The sequence below is a fragment of the Lactuca virosa genome, chromosome 6 (genome assembly GCF_052849685.1).
Source record: "Lactuca virosa cultivar CGN04683 chromosome 6, Lactuca_virosa_CGN04683_v6, whole genome shotgun sequence".
NCBI classification, from domain to species: Eukaryota; Viridiplantae; Streptophyta; class Magnoliopsida; order Asterales; family Asteraceae; genus Lactuca; species Lactuca virosa.
In genome coordinates, this window is record NC_136431.1 from 252,553,564 (window position 1) to 252,573,963 (window position 20,400).

General features: G+C 38.5%; 1 protein-coding gene across 1 annotated transcript; it reads left to right on the forward strand.

Moving 5' to 3' along the window:
• Positions 1-220: 220 nt before the first annotated feature.
• Positions 221-2,874, forward strand: LOC145120496 (E3 ubiquitin-protein ligase RSL1-like). Its single transcript, XM_079056308.1, has 2 exons — positions 221-572; positions 1,330-2,874. The coding sequence occupies exons 1-2, from the start codon at positions 305-307 to the stop codon at positions 2,103-2,105; spliced, it is 1,044 nt and encodes a 347-aa protein (XP_078912434.1). The 5' UTR covers positions 221-304; the 3' UTR covers positions 2,106-2,874.
• Positions 2,875-20,400: the final 17,526 nt, after the last annotated feature.

Genomic DNA, 20,400 nt, shown 5'->3' on the forward strand with positions numbered 1-20,400 from the left:
TATCGTCAATTTTAGAAAGGTTTATTAAAATGTGATGGTTGACATAATAATAGTATAGTCAATAAAATATTTGGAAACCCCTTTAAAAAATAATATTTTTTGTGTTATCGGGAGTTTGGCGGTTTTGAAAATTATTTATTTTAATTTTAAAAAAATCAAAGAATTATCGAAATTATAAAAAACAAAATAAAAAATAATAATAAAATGTAGTTCTTGTAGAGGAAGTCGTGGATAAATCCACTTTGAATGGTGGTCTTACTGCTACACTCTCCCAATCGCCGTCGTTGATAGTTTCGTCGTCGACATGTTTACCGGCTTCAACGAACTCATCGGCTTAAACTTCGCCCTTCAGAAACCCTCACCATCTACCGGAGCAATTTGGTACGCCGCCGGTCCTGTAGTTGTACTCATGTTCGCCTCTCTTGTCTACTCAATTTCATCCAAAAATAGGAAGGAATTGAACATCGGAAAGTTAAAGTATGATGATGTTACAGCGGAGATTGCAGACGCGGCTAGAGGCTCGTTTCAGAGATCTGATGACGACGAACTTTCGTGGAAATCTGCAAGCGATGGTAAGGGTTTGTTACGCCACTGATTTCACTATGAACGTATGTTTACCGTTAACTATTTGAGTATATTTCAACTCTAATCGTGTCTTTAATCAGTTGATTTGATCGATATTTGATTTGTCCAGCTCAATCATGATTATCGATATACATAAGTTCCGTTTTAAAACTAAAAAACCTCATTACTCCATGCTAATTCGAGAACTTGATTGTCCTTTTCTCTGTCATCTTATATCAGCATATTACCTTTTGTTCTTTGTCTTTATGCGATTTGTTTCGATTAGTTCATGTTCATGATTAGGAGTCGTATGTCCATTTCGTAACTCTTTTTGGCGTTTTTTGTGGATTTATGTTTAATTATCACTGTGCCTTCACCTCCTCCTCCTCTGTTGCACTTTCAGTGATCTATACAAATTGCGGAGATGAACTGGTAAGCTAACTTGCTAATCATCTTTATCTTTAATCATGTTATGAGAGCCTTTAATTTGTAAAAGCAGATAATCAAGAGATAATCTATAGATTAAAATGTCAAAACCCTGCTTCAAGGATATTTTTCACCACCTCTTCTCTTCATAGATAGAATCTCAAATGTTGTTTGTCAAAATCAATGATGCTTTTGGACTATTAATGTGTCTGAAGATGCATATAAATCTTTCTCACAATCTAATTCAAAAAGTGACTGATTTGGATTCAATTTGGGAACAAACAGTTATCCAATACTAGTTTTGATTTATGAAACCTAATACGAACATAAATCTTTCAGTACTTTTCCAAGAAGACAACGATGACATCATACCAGAACCTGATTCAAAATTCGCAGAAGAATTACAAATCCAAGAAGCTTTATTAGCATCAACCTCATCACGCAAAACAAGATCTACCCTAAGTTCATTATTAAAGAACACAGAATTCAAAGAAATCATCTGCAAAATCTGCTTAGAGAATCAAGAATCATGGCAAATGTTCACAAACTCAACATGCTCTCATTCCTTCTGTTACACCTGCACAAGAAAACACGCAACAACAAAGATACACGAATCCAAGAACACAATCACATGCCCAGAACTAAACTGCAAATCCACATTAGATCCCAACACCTTGAGACAAATCATCCCAAAAGAAACCCTAATCAAATGGGATGAACACCTCTGTGAATCCATGATTCTTGAATCCCAAAAGCTATACTGCCCTTTTGCTGACTGTTCTGTTTTGCTAATAAACGATGACATCAGCATTACAAATATTGATTGTCCGGTTTGCAGGCGCGCGTTTTGTGCAGTGTGTAGGGTTCCTTGGCATTCTGAGTTTAGTTGTAAGGAGTTTGGGAAACTTAAGAGTAAAAGGAAAGGGAAAAGAGATGATGACATGGCAATTGCACTTGCTAAAAAGAAGAAATGGAAGAAGTGTCCAATGTGTAGATTTTTTGTGGAGAAAAGTGAAGGGTGTTTGCATATAACTTGTAGATGTGAGTATGAGTTTTGTTATAATTGTGGGGGAAAGTGGAGTTCGAGTCATGGTGGATGCAAATCAAGATCTTGATTTTGAAGGAAGGAAGATAGAAGTTAGTGTGGATATGGTATGTAAATATTATCTCCATTCATATATATATATATATATATATATATATATATATATATATATATATATATATATATATATATATATATATATATAGTTTTGATAGTTTGTAAATTGTAAATAAACATATTAGGGCAAATTTTAGAAAACCCCTTACATTTTCGTCTTTTATCTAAAAATCCCTTACACTGATAATTTTGATTTTTTACATTTAAGTCATTATTTACCTAATAAAATCGGTTAGGAGGTTACACTTACACATGCCTACAATAATGTATATCACATTTGGTTGTTTTGGACTAGACTCTTAGGGTTGTGTCCATGTAAGTATTTGTAACCCGTGCTAACCGATTTTAGTAGGTAAATAATGGCTTAAAAAAAGAAAAATTACGTTTTTTCTGTGGAAGAAAATTTTGTAATGGATTTACAGGTAAAAGGTTGAAAATGTAAGGGGATTTTCTGATATCTTTCCATGATATTAATTAAATTAATAGCTAGATTGTGTTTGTTACATAAGACATGATTGTATTTGATTCGATTGTTATGATGTATTAGGTTTAGGTTGTGTTTGTTACACGTGACATGATTGGATTGGGCTGATCTATCGTGTCCATTTTAAATTGTGTTTGTTATATGAGACAAGACTGAATTGAATTGTATTAAGTCATGAACGACAAAGGGACTCGTTAGCATATAATATATATAGCTATGAAGGTTATACTTTATGTGATTTTTAAATTGTTTGATTTGTTCTCTTTGGAGCTAAATATTAAAATTTGATTTGCTTTATCTGTTTTTATCATAATATAAAATAGAAATTTGGAGGAAGCTTTTGGGTATCTCAGATTCTAAATGATAAATTTAGTAAAATGGTTTTTAATGGTTTGTTTGTTATGAGAGTTATTGTATGTATCAAGCTCTGTAGTTTGTAGGGCATATAAACAATGAAAGGGACAAAAAAAAATTATTGGTTTATGAAGCTATTATCTATTTTTTTATAGATATGTATAACGGATAAAAAAGGTAGAATATCAATCAATGCGCGGGAATATAAAAACAACCAACGAATTTTATTGAATTCATACAATTTTAATGTGAATGATAAACGTAATTTATCATATTTTTATTTCGAAGGATATAATTTGTAGTTTTATTTTAACGAAATCTCTAAATTTAGCCAAAAACGTTAATTATATATTAAAAAAATAGTTAAAGATTAGTCTTTTTTTCCAAAATAGCCACTAACTTTGCAGGTAATCAGCCGTATTTGATTGAGAAGTAACCCATTTTTCTCCTGATGGGCGGGAAGTATATAAACCTTAATTTTTGGAAATCAGTTTAATTTTTACTCTAAGATTCAGAAAAATTCTCTCAACTCCTCAAATGGTTGAAGATGAATACTATCCCAAATGTTTTTTAAGATGAATACTACACCGTCATCTGTTACCTGAACTTTTTTTTGTTGGAGATCAATAATATAACGTCCATCCACATCATTAAGATACGTACTAACATCATCTCAACTATCTACCCTCTTCCTCGTTACAAGGACAACTAAATATTCATCGGAACTTAATCATAAAAAACAAAAATTCAAAAGAAAAAACTGATAATCTAACAATATTTACATAATTTTTATAGATAATCTAATGTAATTGTACGAAATAGTAGTCCAAGATGTCAGATATCATAGTAAAAAATAACAAAATCGTAGTTAAACCTACGTATTTTATTAAAAACATAAATAAAAAGACATAAATCAAGAATATAGCAAGGAATGTAAAGGAAATCGGAGTTGAAGGTGCCAATTTTGCACCCAACTGGGAAGTTAGAATTTTTTTATGATTTTTTTATTTTATTTTGCCTTTTATAGCTACAAATTGTTGTCGGACCATGGTTCGGAAATTGGTCACTTCCCAGTCCGATAATAACTTAATAAGGAAACTTCAAAGTTAGAGGTGCCAACTTCTCAAGTGTGGGTCTAGCCACCTACGAACTTAGTGGTTAGTTTCGGATTTATTTATTTATTTTTTAAAAGGTAATTAACCTTTTTTTTTTTTTTTTGCTAAATTTGTAAATTTTTTCTTATTTTAATTTTATTGGTTTATAGATAACTAATCCTGAGACTCATGTATACACGAGTTTATTAAAAAAAATATGGTCTAAACTTTTAGGAAGCTTAATTTTATAAGAAAAATGAGAAAAATATTGAATGATTGAAATTAAAATACTTGTTTTTCTTTTAAATTTAAACAAATAGTTTAAATAAATAAACAAAGAAAACAACTGGGCTTCAATTTAATATTTTAGAAATTAGAAAGAAAGTTGTATTAAAGAAATTGATATCCTTTTATTATTAAATTTATTACAATTATTATATTTATGTGGAATTTCATAAAATGCTAAAAATAAATATAAAATAACATGTGAAAATAGATTAAAATAACCAATGACGTGTAACAAAATAAATAAAAATATAACATACTATAAAAAAATTATTTATCAAATACAAATATTGCTCGTATTTGACTTCATGGATTTCAAGTCATAAACAATTCCCTTGAAATAAAATATATGGTTGGGCAGGTTTCCTTCATATTGAAGATTGTGTACAACTTCTACTTAAATGAATTTACTGGTAAGATCATTTTCATGCATATGTTGTGAACACTGAGTTAAATTTAGTTTAGGGCGTCATAGTCATTCTTCTTCTTTTCTCTAGTCTCGTCGCTTTTATTTTTTCTTCCAAAAGAATATGATGTATCATTATAATCCACTTGTGCTAACAATGCTCTCATCTTGACTTGCCATATTTCAATGTCTATCATTCAAAGGTAGCATATTTGTTTTGAAGTAGGGGTGTTCGTTTGGATGGATCGGTTTAATCCGATCCGATCAAGTGAATTCAAATTAATTTCGGTTTTCAAAACGTAGATCCAAATAGTCCAAACTAAATTCAAATCCGATCCGATCCAACCAAATTATAATTCGGTTGGATCGGTTTTTTACAATTCAGTTTTCAAGAATTAAGACATTTCAACAAATATATCTTTAGTATTAACTTACTTTATAATATAAACTAAAAAATATTGTCTAATTAGTTGTGAATTAAAACTTATAAATAACTATCAAGAAAAATATATTATAATTTACTACTTTATAGACAATTTTTTTTTGATAAGAAGTACATATTAAAGTATTATAATAGATGAAAAATTTTAATATACTAAAAGAATAATTTAGTAAATTTATAAATTATTAAAGATATATATTAAAAAGAACAAAATAATAAATTGCAATTCGGTTTTTTTGGACTATTCGTTTTTTATTTTATAAACCAAAACCAATCCGAAATCCAAAATAATAATTCGGTTTTGTTAAAAACCAATCCAAAAATCCAAATATTCGAACCAAATAGTCCGATCCAAATTGTCTAATTGGACAATTCGGTTTTATCCAAATAGTGAACAGTCCTATTTTGAAGTCATTTGTCAAATATGACCATAATAGGTTATAAGGAAGAATCAATTTTGAAAGTAAGAGCTTTAGGGTGAAAATCGATTTAGGCAGGCGGGCTTAGGATGGGAGAAATCGATGAAGATCGTTACAAATGTAAGGGGAAAATCAATTAAGGCTAAACATGTCTTTGAAAAATTGACTATGATATCACTTATTATAGATATGATGAAGCAAAAAGCAAACAACACAACCAAAAATACAAAAAGTTGATGGAAATCCTTGCAGAGAAACCAAAAAACCACTTGAATTGTATTATTGATAAAATCCATTAAATGAAGAAGGAATAGATGGTCTATTATGATGAAGATGGGAGAAGCATTTATGTCGACTACAATTATTAAATTAAACTTATATTTATAAGATGAGAAACTAGAATCCTAAAATAGTACAAATACTTCTAACAACCAATCAAATGGAAATGCTTCCTAATCGTAAAGACTTAGATTCCAAATAACTAAATGAATCCCAAAGAGGGAGAATTTGACACACTTCAACACGAAGAATAAGACTAACACATAAATGTAGTGTTAAAGACGTATTTGATGTTATTAATCTTGTCCAATGAAAAATTGGATCTAGGTTGTGTAAGGTGTATTTATATGATAAAGTATAAATATCATGCTTTTAAAATACATCAAACCAACATATCACAAAAAAAAAAAAAAAACCATGGTTGCACAATTTTATTAAGGGTTACACTACTAAGAATACTCATTTTTCAACGGCAGTTTCTATCACAAAACCCGTCACTAAAAGGCTTACACTGACATATTTACATTAAATTTACACTTATTAAGACCTTTGTGATGGATGTCCAACAAATTCGTGACGAATTTCCGACAGATTTGTGACGGATTTTGAAGAACTAACACTAAATTTTGCACTACACGGTAAAATTTAAATAGTTGTCCGAGCCACTCCGGGACACCAAGTAGGTCCGCCCTTGGATCAAACTAAAATGGTCTTACTGTAACACCTGTGTTCCAGGTACTTTTCAATTTTGGCTTTAAGTATAAAAATATTACAAATTCAGCCCTTATGCAGGGCATACCTTATGGGTACGTCGTGCGTAATTCATTAAAAAGGTGACACAGGTTCTTTTGCGTATGATGAGCGTACGTATGAGTACGATGGGCGTACTCACACAGATCCCAAACCCCATTTTTTAGGGTTTGGACCTTATTTAAAGGATATTATGACCTTAAGCCCTCCCTTACCTTCTACCTCCATCTTCTAAACGCCCCCCTTTGCAAACTGTGACATCCATAAAAATTCATAAAATTTTAAACTTTTCAAAACAACCCTTTTTCTAAAAGAGTGTTTACAAGGACCATTGTTCCCAAAACATTATTTAAAAATCAGAATCGCTTTCAACATAGTTTTCAAAACATTCATATTATCAGAGTTTCCCAGAAATCATAAGTCCAAAACGCGAGGATGTGTACGGTCACGCCTTTACCTTGACGTGATCTACTAAAGTACCTGAAACCATAAACCAAAATTGTAAGCGCGAAGCTTAGTGAGTTCCCCCAAAGTACCAAAACCTAAACATATAACATATACAAATAACAACATGCAAACAGAGCCTTCAGCATCATGATTGGTACGCCCCACCGGCCTACAGTCTATCTGGTACGCCCACAGGGCCTTCAGTCTGACTGGAACACCCCACCGGCCTATAGTCTATCTGGTACGCGCACAGAACCTTCAGCATGACTGGCATGCCTCACCTGGCCTTCAGCATATCTGGAATGTTATCCGGGCCTTCGGCCTGACTGGTACGCCCCACTGGCCTTCAGTCTATCTGGGACGCCCTGGGTCTGTTGGCCTTCAGCACAAAGCAGGTCCGCCTCAACCCAACCACACATAAACCATGTCGACATATACATAACAGATAGACATACGTATAACATACCGATATAAATATTACAGAGTTTGTTGACTGGCAACACAAAACAGTACAGTCTCAACCCTATCATACTACCTTAAAACATGCGATCGGTAAACATATAGCCAGAACAGATAATAGGTAGATCTAACAGATCACTAAGCATAACATCATCCTATCTACCAGGATACAGATCTAACAGATCACTACAATACTCAATCATACGATAATCAGGATAACAATCCAAAGGGCCGACCTTGGTGCCTTCGACCCGTAAGTACAGTGAGGAAAACTCACCTCGAATGCAAAAGCTCACGGAAAGAAATCCATAGCTGCTGCCCTTGCCGGCTTCCCGAGCTATCAATACCAACAACACACCCAATTAGCAATTGGGTTCCATGCTATAATCCATAATCCGAACTTGGGGTAAAATGACCATTTTACCCCTAACCCAATATGAACCAAAATTGAGGCCCAAAACCAAAAGATCCACAAAGGCCCACTAATGGCCTAATTTTCTAAATTGGGCCCAACCCCATATAGGTTTTATCCTAAGCCCATAATTTTCTTAATTACACTTCTGATTACCTCAAGTATCTCCTTAGAACAACTTGGTCAAAGACAGGGTCAAAAGTTAAGGTCAACGGCCTGAGTTAACCCAACTCGCTGAGTTGCCCTTCAACTCGCCGAGTTTCTTCATCAACTGCACAGATCGGGAAAAACCAAGTCAACTCGCCGAGTTGACCAACAAACTCGTCGAGTTCTCCCAATAACCAAAAACTTAATGCATTAAGCTGCCTTCAACGAATTCGAGAGCTCCAAAGCTCAGATCTCGACCAAAATGAGATCAAGAAGGGGTAAAGTTTCCAACTTTACCCCTAGGAACCACCTAAATGAGTCCAAACCCAAACCTTAGACTTAAAAGAGCGAGGGCTTAATCTTTAAGCACTTAATCATCAAAAGCAAAACCCCTAATCGAATATCTGACCCCATAAGGTTAGATGGTCACGTAAAGTTTCCAACTTTATGCTTAAGCATGACTAGGAGGAGCTCAAAAGCTCAAAAAGGGCTAAATGAAAGACTTAATGAATGCATGAAGCCCTTAAATCCATAAAGTTGGCACCTTTATGCCAAAAGAGCTCATGTAGACCTTAGATCTGAAAGAATAATCATTTGGGACGTCCTAATCCCCAACATCCACCCAACCATGTTTAAAAAACATAAACTCTAACCCAAGAAGAGATCTAAGCAACTAATAAGCAAGGTGAGAACTTGATACCTCAAAAACTTGGCAAATGAGACAGAGATTCTGGATCCAAGACTTCTTCTTCTTCAAGCCAATCAACTCCTAATTCCTTAGCTCCTTCAACAAGCACCAAAAATGAACTCTCAAGGCTCTCCCCAAGCTCTCATACTCAACAATGGAAGATGGAGCTCGATTTTAGGGTTTCTGGACATAGGAGGCCGGTAAGGAGGCTAGCTAAAGAATTAAGGCCTTTAAATAGGGTGCAACACCCTAAAAATTAGGGTTTCTCAATCAGCATCCAACTCGCCGAGTTCCCTTCACCAAATCGTTGAGTTGGTCCATAAAAATGTGTGTCCCAAAAGCCTCCAACACGTCGAGTTTCCCACCATCAACTCGCCGTGCTGGTCCCTAAGAAAGGGAATTTATTTCCACAATTAATCTTCTAGATTCTGTGTGTTACACAAACCCTAACTTTCCTTGGTGAGATTTTGAGCTTTTGAGTGTTGTGTGTCAATTCTTGAAGGAATGAGATCTTTGGAGTGCACTTGGAAGCTTCAATCATTTGTAGATCTGGGATTTGCACCACCCTAGCAACCTCTAGAAGGTATAAAGTTCTAGACTTGATGCATGTTTCTTTAGATCTTGTTAGTTATTAAAGTTTGTTAATTTTGATCCCATAGTCTTGGATCTCCGGAGTTTGAGTAACTCCAAACCTATTGAGGAGTGTTTCTCTATATTTTAGAGCTTTGTGATTCATAAAAATGGGATCTTGGTCTTTCCCATTCATCCATGCTTGACCTATTAAGATTTTGAGTCATAAATAAGGCTTAAGATTGGATTTTGGACTCCTTGTAGCCATGCAAAGGCATAAAGGTTGCAACTTAATGTTTTTAGATGTTCATTAGGGTTAGATATGGAGTTTGGAAGTTAGGTCTTTAAGCAATAAGAGCTTAGTTAATAGTTTGGACTTCAGGTGATTACGTTGGGCGTAACCCCTAAGTATGCTGAGCGTAGTGGGTTGCGGCCCCATAACCCTTCTGAGATCAAGCAGTACGATGGGCGTAATAGAGAGTGCGCAGGGCGTACTCCCAAAAACCCATTTGAGCTATTTTTAGGCCTTGGGTCATTAGGGGCTTTAGGCCTTGTTTAGTTGGGTAATGTATGGGAAGGTCAAAATGGTATTTTTCCCTTAGTAGGATAAAAGATGAATTGGACCTTTGATTATGGGTTAAAATCTTGATTATTAATTAGGGTTGACTTTGGGTTATGATCAGTGTGAGTAGCCGTGGTAGCAACAGTTCGAGTGTGTGATTTGGTTATGTTCAGTTTGAGGTGAGTCTTTGTAACATCCGGAATTTCAGGTATGTTATTGTATAGTTGAATTCTGGAGGTTTATGGAGTGACTCGACGAGTTGAGAGTCCAACTCGTCGAGTATGGTCGAGTAGGGTCGCGACTTGGTGACGTGGATAATGAATGGACTCGACGAGTCAGCGAGATGACTCGCCGAGTCAGCGCTGTTGACAGAAACCCTAATTATCTAGGGTTTGGGCCTATTTAAAGGCACTTATAGCCTCCATATCACCCCCATCAGAGTCCATTCGCCCCCTGAGAGAAACCCTAGCGTTTATTGTGAGAAAGAGAGGGAAGGAGACTCATTGAGGTCAGTTTCTTAAGAAGAAGAGCAAGGTGCTTCAAGGAATCAAAGAGGAGAGCTTGTGGATCTGGTTCATCTCCATTTCAAGCTTCAGATTTAGGTATAAGCTCTTACCTTCTTTGTTGATTGATTAGAACCGTTGGTTGTGAATTTAGGGCTTGTATCACTTCTTGATGGGGTTTTGGGTGTATCAAACCCCTTCCTGCGAGTCACCCTATAGATATGGACCTTGTGAGGTCCAGAGAGTCATAAAGTAGGAGGCCATGGTTGAGCAACCATGGAGCTTTGAAGTTAGGAAGCTATAATGGAGTCTAAATGGCATATAGAGCAAAATATACCATGCATGGACATAAAAATCGAACCTTTTCATGATTTTTGGGTATTAGGAGGTTAGATCTATGAGCTAGAGCTACAGATCTGACCTCAGGAGGCTGAATGAGAAATCCGATGGAGCCAACTCGCCAAGTCCATGGAATGACTTGACGGGTCGTAGCGGGTGTGACCTAGTAGCCTTGACCCAGTGTTAGCTCATCGAGTTTGGAGTCAACTCGACGAGCTGAGTGAACCCTAGGAAGAACGTGGAGAATACGAGTGGACTCGGCGAGTCACAGAAGTGCACTCGGCGAGTCAGGTCAACCTTGACTGTTGACCCAGGTTGGCTTCTGTTGACTTCATGGGTGGGTCAATAAGGGGCAGGTGGGGCCAAGGAGGGGTAAAATGGTCTTTTACCCATCCCGAGGTTTAAAATAGAAAAGAGGACTTATGGTGTAAATAAGTAATAAGACGGATAATGATTGAGATGCTTGTCTATTGTGTTAGGCCGAGGCTAGTCCAAGATTTCCAAGTGCTTGTATGTTACCTACTAGCCACGAGGTGAGTCTTCTCACTATAGTTTACCTAGAGTGGTAATCCTGTGTGAATAGAGAATCTTATATGCTTGTTGAGCTATGCATGTTACGTGTGATATGTGTTGTATGTTATGTTATGTGATACCTAGACCGGACCGGAGGGTCCAACGAATATCTAGACCAGTGGGTTCTCACCAGACCGGACCAGAGGGTCCAACGATTTATGAGACCGGAAGGTCCTCACTAGACCGGACCAGAAGGTCCAACGAGCAGTGAGACCGAAAGGGCTTTCACCCAGACCGGACCGGAGGGTCCAACGATTCATGGGAATGGAGGGTCCCACTAAGACACACGGGCTGGAGGGCCCTACAGAGTTATAGCCTCGAGTGGCTAGTATGTGTATGTGGTATTTTGGGGGAACTCACTAAGCTTCATGCTTATCGTGTTATGTGTTATGTGTTTCAGGTTTTCTCAGGATCGGGAGAAGGCACCGACTTGATTGTACACACCAGTGAAAGAGTTATATTTCGAGGATCCTGGATTTGAATCAAATAGTTTTGGAGTTGTGATTTGTAAAATTAAATAAATGAGATTTTCGTGAAATGTGTTATGAGAATTATGCGAGTTTAAATGAAAATTTTATGTGAAAAATTACGTCGTTACAAGTTGGTATCAGAGCCTTGGTTTGAGGGATTCGGATGCACCTTCGGGTAAATCTGGAGTCAAACTGAGGATTTGAGAAAAGTTTTCAAGGAAATGAATCTTTTTATTAAAACGAGCAAGAGTTTCTAAGAGAAAATGAGAAGAAGCTGTGTGTACAATCAGCCAGATCCCGAACGGTGATTTCCCAAAATACCCTTACTCTTGTGTTATGAGATAATTATGAGATATTTTATGAGATATTATGCATGCTAGAGATAGGCTAGGTATTTCATAAGTTAGGACTAGAGTGTCCTGATTTGTGATGCCTTAGCCTAGGAATTGTGCTATCTGTGAATTGCTTTTGAGTATGTGTGGAGTAAGAGTATCCAACAGGAATCCTTTTTAGAGAGGGATTGGAGTAGAGGAGTAATCTAGGAGGGATACCTAGATGAGCATTTGAAGAGTCTACTGAGAGAGTAGTCAGATTCCCGCGTGGGGTAAAGTTGCTTGAGTTCGGTGATATCCTTTTGAGTATGAGCATAGCAAGTGAAGTTGTAACCTAGAGTGGTTGTATGTGTTGGTAGAGATCATTCGATGCCCGAATACTGCTTGCTTCGTGCTTTGTGGAACTCTTGATGATGGGAGTCAGCTACTAAGTGAATATGACGATATTCAGGAGGTAGATGGCTGGCATCCTAAGGGGTTCTTCAGCAGCTGATGGCAGAGAAGTGAGAGAACCTAGGAAGAGCCTAGGGAGTGAACTTAGTCAGATGAGTACGCTGACGGAGGAGAGTATTTGCTGGAAGGCGAACTTGCATATCGGGATTAGTGATCGAGAAGGTTAAACAACTACTTAGGAAATCTGGGACGATCTGTGTGGAAAGTATGGGTAGATGTGGCAGGTAGTATGGGACCGTACTACTGAAAGCAGAGGACCCATACTCGAAACAGGGAGAATTCCAGAAGTTCTAAGAAGCAGATTGAGAAGAGAGAACATGGTTTGAGTACCATGATTCGTAGCGGATCGAGAAGAGAGAACATGGTTCGAGTACCATGATTCGTAGCGGATTGAGAAGAGATAACATGGTTCGGGTACCATGATTCATAGCAGATCGAGAGGTGGCCACATGGTTCGAATACCATGACTCGTGGCGTTTAGTGCTTCTGGTTTTACCAGTTATTCCGTGGTGATTGGTTAGTCTGAGATCGGATGTGAAAGAGTATGGGGCCAGAGGGCCATGTTGAACGAGTTTTAATGGAGCTTACCTTGAGAGGGAAATCGAGTTACTTTTCGAGGGATTTTTGGCGAGATGCCAGTTGGAGTCGCAAGACTCAGGGGTGAGTAGAAGATGGTGATTTATGGAGGATTACGGTCTGAATTGGGCAATCGTCCGATATGGGAGATGTCACTTTCTGTGACCAGAGTTGTGCTATTTCCGTTTGCTGCGAGAAACAGAAGAGATATTGGGACTTTCGGTTTCTGAGCTTGGAGGTAAACCCTGTGGGGTAGCATGGGTTGCGATCTTTCACCCGAGTATCTGGGCAGTATGTTTGACGCAAGGTAATATTATAGTATGAGAGGGTCATCAGTGATGATTTAGATGGCTAAGGACAAGGATATACCCTATTTGAGGATAGTAGGGCGTATTTTAGCAAAAGTGTCGGGTGATCAAGAGGAGTATTTTGGGGAGGTGGCCCTCATTGTCTATGATGGATATCGAGTGTGGGAGTAAGGTTTCTGCTCTCTTAATAATTCTCATGATGATACGTTGGTTGGGGAGTCGAATATGAGGAGTGTGATAGTTCATTAAATTTCAGACTAAGAGTTATGACTACTACGTGACGGTCGAGATGTTTGGTAGTGTGTCAATATGAGATTTGAATGACGTTGGGAGACTGGTCGAGGAATCAGAAACGAGGTGCGTAATAGTGCATTATTTCCACGGTGAGAGTCAGGATTGTGTCGGGGCAGTTGGAGTATCCGGCGGTGTATCGGTCTGAGGCATTCAACGTGACTAGGGGAAGTCACGTTGGGAAGTTTTCGAGGATTTTATCTGAGATTCGGGAAGTTTGGAGTTACTTTGTCCCTATCAGGAAGATCATCCGGTGTTCTGTGGTACTTTCCAAGAGTAGGTGTGATGTACCTGGTGAAACAGTCTGTAAAATGGATGGCTGGTGGGCCAAAAGGTGATGGTTCGAGCCCTGAGTGGGGGAGAATCGGGTATTTTATTGAGTATATAGAGAATTCTTCAACAGCGGTTAGGGGACTGGATATGGTGACCTACGGTACGGTTACGTGAGACCAAGATTATTGGTGGTCGAGGCGAGGTGCAGAGCGAGATAGTGCACGTTGTACGTGTTCGGGAAGGGATGAGTGTCCCCACGACAGGTGGCCATTGGTTAGAGACCTTGTGGTGGATATGAATTCTTCGAGGATGTAATGGTAAATTCGAGGTGGTTGGCTCGTAAGGGTAGTCTCGGCGGTTGAGAATTTCTGGTTCAATGTATGGGTTGTTATATGCACTCTGGGAAGGGTAGAAGTTGATTGGGCAAGCAACTTCAGGGTCGGTATGTGTATTCTTGCATGGGTCTTGAGCAATAGAGGAGGGAGTTTCGGATGGTCGTCAACGTGTTATGAGTCATTGACGATTCCTCCGTGTTTCAATTGAGAGTTAGGATACTCCGAAGTTGCGAGTTGTGTGAGATTCTGAAAGGATATGTGGCTATATCTGAGTATGACGCCGTAAGTAAGACATCAGTGGCTGAGGCAAGACATCGTGAGGTTCTGTGATGGTGTACCGAGGTATCCGAGTATGATGCCCTGAATTTCGGATTATTTTGAGACTTGGGTTATGAGATGGCAAGTGGTGCATCGCGTGTCTACGGTTCCAGTGGGAGCCCTTCGGCCAATTGACATCAAGCAAGGTTATTTAAGAATGTGGATTACAACGAAGAAAAGTGTTTTGTTAAGACGGTTGCTGTCAGGAATAGTGATGCATAATTTGGGTAAGTGTGTGCGCCTACCAATGTTGGTCCGCGAAGCATGAGTTAGTGAACGTCGTGTGGAGTCGGTATAAGGATTAGATTATGGGGAAATAAGAGAGGGTGTGGTGATACTTCGGGGAGCCGTAGTACTCACCAGTCAGCGAGAGGGTGTGATGATACTGCGGGGAGCCGTATTACTCGCCAGTCAGTGAGAGGGCGTGGTGGTACTGCGGGGATCCGTAGTACTCACCAGTCAGCGAGAGGGTGCGTTAATACTGCGGGGAGCCGTAGTATTCACCAAGCAGCGGGCGAGAAGCGTTGCGAATCTACGGGAAGCCGTAGCATTCACTAGTCAGGGCATGGCACAGGGGAGTCCTAGGCTTGAGTAGCCTCATCATTCGAGTTTGTAGGATCCTGGTGGTCGGACTAGGGTCGAGACTGGGGTCTCCATATTGTCGGGAATCGTTATATTCTAAGTGGAGTTGTGGTTGTCGCAACCGAAGGGAATTGGAGAAGTGCTATACGCGTGAGTTGCGGGTTATGGATCATGAGTTGAGTGTTTCATTGGGACGAGTGGTTCCAATTCTGTGCCAGACTAGACTCTCGAGCTTGAGTTTGACTCTAGTGGCATATTGAATAGGCAAAATGAGACTTCGGATTCAGAGATGGGTTCCATGTTGAGGGGTATTGTTGTCATCTGATGTCTTAAGACCTGAGTGGGTCAGTTCTTTGGTACGGGAGGTACCATGAGGCGCATGTAGCTAATGACTAGTAGACGACTGAGGTCGAGGGTGAGACGATGATGGTTGGGATTGCGGTATCTGTTGGGGGTAAGGCGAACTTCGTGATTTGTGTATCACAAAGGGCCGAGATAGTTGTGGTAAGAAGGAACTAAGTGAGATGTTTTGGGGCATCCTTTGGGTAATCTTGGAGGTTCAATTGTTGGGTCGGGAGCTGACCTGGTGCTTCGTGTTAACAAAGATAATTGGGAGGAAGCTGGGGTTTATGATTATCGGACGTCTGAGGATTTTCTGAGTGAGCCTGATCATTTTCTTGTGTCTGAGAGCAGGGTGTTGAGAGTTTATTGATCCGGTAGGTTTCAATTGCAGAGTAGTGGATGGATCTCTGGTGTAATGTGAACCTTTCGTTCCCTGGAGGGTGATTTGGATCATTTAGTGTGTCTGGTATGAGTGATCGGTAGCCGATTGCTGGACTTTGTATGGTGAGAATCAGAGGGGCAGTGAGCATCGGGGTCTGTTATTCAAGGAGCGAATAACATGGTAATATCTTGAGAGGGCGGTCTGGCAGCGGGTCAGGCCACTAGAGTTTCCAGATTTATGGAAAGTCAGAAGGAGGTATCTTAGCGATAGAGGGGTCAGTTTTGTTCCGGATTTAGGAGTTACCGTTTCGTTTCAGGTGTCCATGGAGAACGATATCGGGTTGGTTTGAGACCCTTTTCAGTGGCATTTTTAGGGTTATAGGTTTTGATCTATGTGTGGTTGAAGAGCGATTTCGAGGGTGAAATCTAATTCAAGTGGGGGAGAATTGTAACATCCGGAATTTCAGGTATGTTATTGTATAGTTGAATTCTGGAGGTTTATGGAGTGACTCGATGAGTTGGGAGTCCAACTCGCCGAGTAGGGTCGCGGCTTGGTGACGTGGATAATGAATGGACTCGACGAGTCGGCGAGATGAGTCGCGGAGTCAGCGCTGTTGACAGAAACCCTAATTCTCTCGGGTCTAGGGCTATTTAAAGGCACTTATAGCCTCCATATCACCCCCATCAGAGTCCATTCGCCCCCCTGAGAGAAACCCTAGCGTTTATTGTGAGAAAGAGAGGGAAGGAGACTCATTGAGGTCAGTTTCTTAAGAAGAAGAGCAAGGTGCTTCAAGGAATCAAAGAGGAGAGCTTGTGGATCTGCTTCATCTCCATTTCAAGCTTCAGATTTAGGTATAAGCTCTTACCTTCTTTGTTGATTGATTAGAACCCTTGGTTGTGAATTTAGGGCTTGTAACACTTCTTGATGGGGTTTTGGGTGCATCAAACCCCTTCCTGCGAGTCACCCTATAGATATGGACCTTGTGAGGTCCAGAGAGTCATAAAGTAGGAGGCCATGGTTGAGCAACCATGGAGCTTTGAAGTTAGGAAGCTATAATGGAGTCTAAATGGCATATAGAGCAAAATATACCATGCATGGACATAAAAATCGAACCTTTTCGTGATTTCTGGGTATTAGGAGGTTAGATCTATGAGCTAGAGCTACAGATCTGACCTCAGGCGGCTGAATGAGAAATCCGATGGAGCCAACTCGCCGAGTCCATGGAATGACTCAACGAGTGGTAGCGGGTGTGACCTAGTAGCCTTGACCCAGTGTTAGCTGATCGAGTTGGGAGTCAACTCGACGAGCTGAGTGAATCCTAGGAAGAACGATGAGAATACGAGTGGACTCGGCGAGTCACAGAAGTGCACTCGGCGAGTCAGGTCAACCTTGACTGTTGACCCAGGTTGGCTTCTGTTGACTTCATGGGTGGGTCAATAAGTGGCAGGTGGGGCCAAGGAGGGGTAAAATGGTCTTTTACCCATCCCGAGGTTTAAAAGAGAAAAGCGGACTTATGGTGTAAATAAGTAATAAGACGGATAATGATTGAGATGCTTGTCTAATGTGTTAGGCGGAGGCTAGTCCAAGATTTTCGAGTGCTTGTCTGTTACCTTCTAGCCACGAGGCGAGTGTTCTCATTATAGTTTACCTAGAGTGGTAATCCTGTGTGAATAGAGAATCTTATATGCTTGTTGAGCTATGCATGTTATGTGTGATATGTGTTGTATGTTATGTTATGTGATACCTAGACCGGACCGGAGGGTCCAACGAATATCACTGCTGATATAACATAAATTCAGCTTTAATACCCTATCTCGGGGACCCGTAACTCCATACATGTAACCAAATAAAGTGTTTATCTAGTCTAAAATGAAGTACACACAACAAACTATGTTGTTGAAAAAAATCATGACATTCCGACTTCAAACAAAGGATTATGACAAATTTATAGAACATGAAAGGATTTAGTAGGATCGAGCTCAAACTGAAAAACCTCTTATATGGGCTAGTAGAATTACGATTCAATGGTCACATAGAAGAAGACGAGTGTCGCCAGGTCATAAGGATGTAATTTCAACTGTCTAAACATGTTCATAAGGATATAGGGTGTGCTTGCAAAAGTAGTTTTTACTTCGTAGTTGGTAGTTGGTAGTTGGTAGCTGGTAGCAGGTAGCGGGTAACGGATAGATGGTAGCTGGTAGCTGTAGCTTTTAGTTATCTGAGTGTTTAACAAAAGCAACTGGAAGCTTTTGAAACATGTAAAATTAAATAAAAGGACAATTGTTATATATATATATATATATATATATATATATATATATATATATATATATATATATATATATATATATATATATATATATGTATAAGGGTAATTGTAGAAATTGATTTAAAAAGCATGATAGCATTTTGTTAAACGCTACATGAAGTAGCTTTTAGCTTTGAAGCGTTTTGTCTAAACTAAAAGCTAAATGCCCGTACTGTCAAACGAAGCTTTTGTTTAACTATAAATTTTTCAAAAGCTAGAAGCTAGAAGTGCCAAAAAGCTCTGTGTCAAATACACTCATAATGTGAACAGTCTAAACAAGATCAATAGTAATATGTGGACAAAAAAACATAAGTAACTACATATTAACAAAACATGAGCTTTGTGACCTTCACCAACCGGACATAAGATGTAATATAAATAGTCCAAACAAGTTCAATGGTAATATATGAATAATAAAAAACTAAAATGACTAAATGTAAGGTTTGTTAAATTCACCACAAATTGTGGTTAGCCTTTCATTAGGTATTTATACAAGTACAATTACAATAATGATAAGATACAATTTAAATAATAAATTTAATCTAATACAAATACAATATCTTAAGAGATATTATTATCATGGGACCAACACAAAGATTGGATCGAAAATGCTAAAACAAGGGCTTCGGTAGACTCTTGGTAAAAATATTTGCTAATTGGAGATGAGTAGGCACATAACGATAGTATAACTTCTTGGAAGCAACAAGTTCACAGACAAAGTGATAATGAATATCAATATGCTTAGCACGCTTCTGAGAGACGGGATTTTGACTAAGAAAAATAGCAGTTCGATTATCACATAGGAGGGTTGGACAATCTGGGGGAAGCACATGCAATTCACGTAGTAAATGAGTAACCCAAACAATTTCAGCTGCAGTATTAGCCATGGAACAATATTCAGACTTACAACTGGATCGTGACATAGTAGGTTGCTTTTTAGCACTCCAAGAAATAAGATTACCTCAAAGAAAAATAGAGTACCCATACATAGAATGTCTCGTTTCAATGAAGCGATCCCAATCAGCATTAGAGTATCCCAATATAGATGGAGATGAAGAATGATGAACTATAAGGCCAAGAAATGGTTCCCTTAACATAACGTAGAATTATTTTGATAATGATCAAGAGTTGGAGCGTGCAAAAATTGACTAACTTGATTTACAGCATAGGATAAATCTAGACGAGTAATAGTGAGATACTGTAAATTTCCAACTAAGCATCGATACATAGTAGGGTCATGGAAGGGAGTATTAGTGTTGATTAAGTAATTAGATATGGACATCTAAGTAGCAACTGGTTTAGAGCTTAGAATACCAACTCTAATAAGTATATCATGCGCATATTTGGTTTGACAGAGGAACAAACCATTTTGATTATAGACCAACTCAAGATCCACAAAATCTCTCAAAGGACCAAGATCCTTAATAGAAAACTCACTATGAAGATGTCTGATGCAAGAACGAATTGAAACCGGGTTGTTTCCTATAATGATAAGATCGTCAACATAAATGAGCAAATAAAGAAGAGAAGCATCTCGTTTAAAAGATTATCAAACAAGTATCAACTCGAGTGCATGTAAAACCAATATGTGTGAGAAAATTGCTTAGCCGTTGAAACCACGTCCGAGGTGATTGTTTTAAACCATAAAGAGCCTTTTGTAACCGAAAAACGTGATTGGGAAATGTGGGATGAGTAAAGCAAGGTGGTTGCTCCATAAAAACTGTTTCAGTAATATGACCGTTTAAAGAAGCATTCTTGACATCCAGCTGGTGTAAGGGCCATTTGTGCAGAGCATCTAAAAATAGCACAATACATATAGTAGAGCTTTAACAACGGGACTAAAAGTGAGGGAGTAATCAATTCCAGGTACCTGAGTAAAACCTTGATCCACTAACCTTGCATTAAACCGATCAATAGAATCATTAGAGTGATACTTGGTTCTAAATACCCATTCGGAACCAATAATATTAGAACTATGTGGCCTTAGAACAAGGATCCATGTATTATTCATGTGTAAGGCTTGCATTTCTTCCTCCATTGCAGAAAACCACTTTGGATCTTTGGC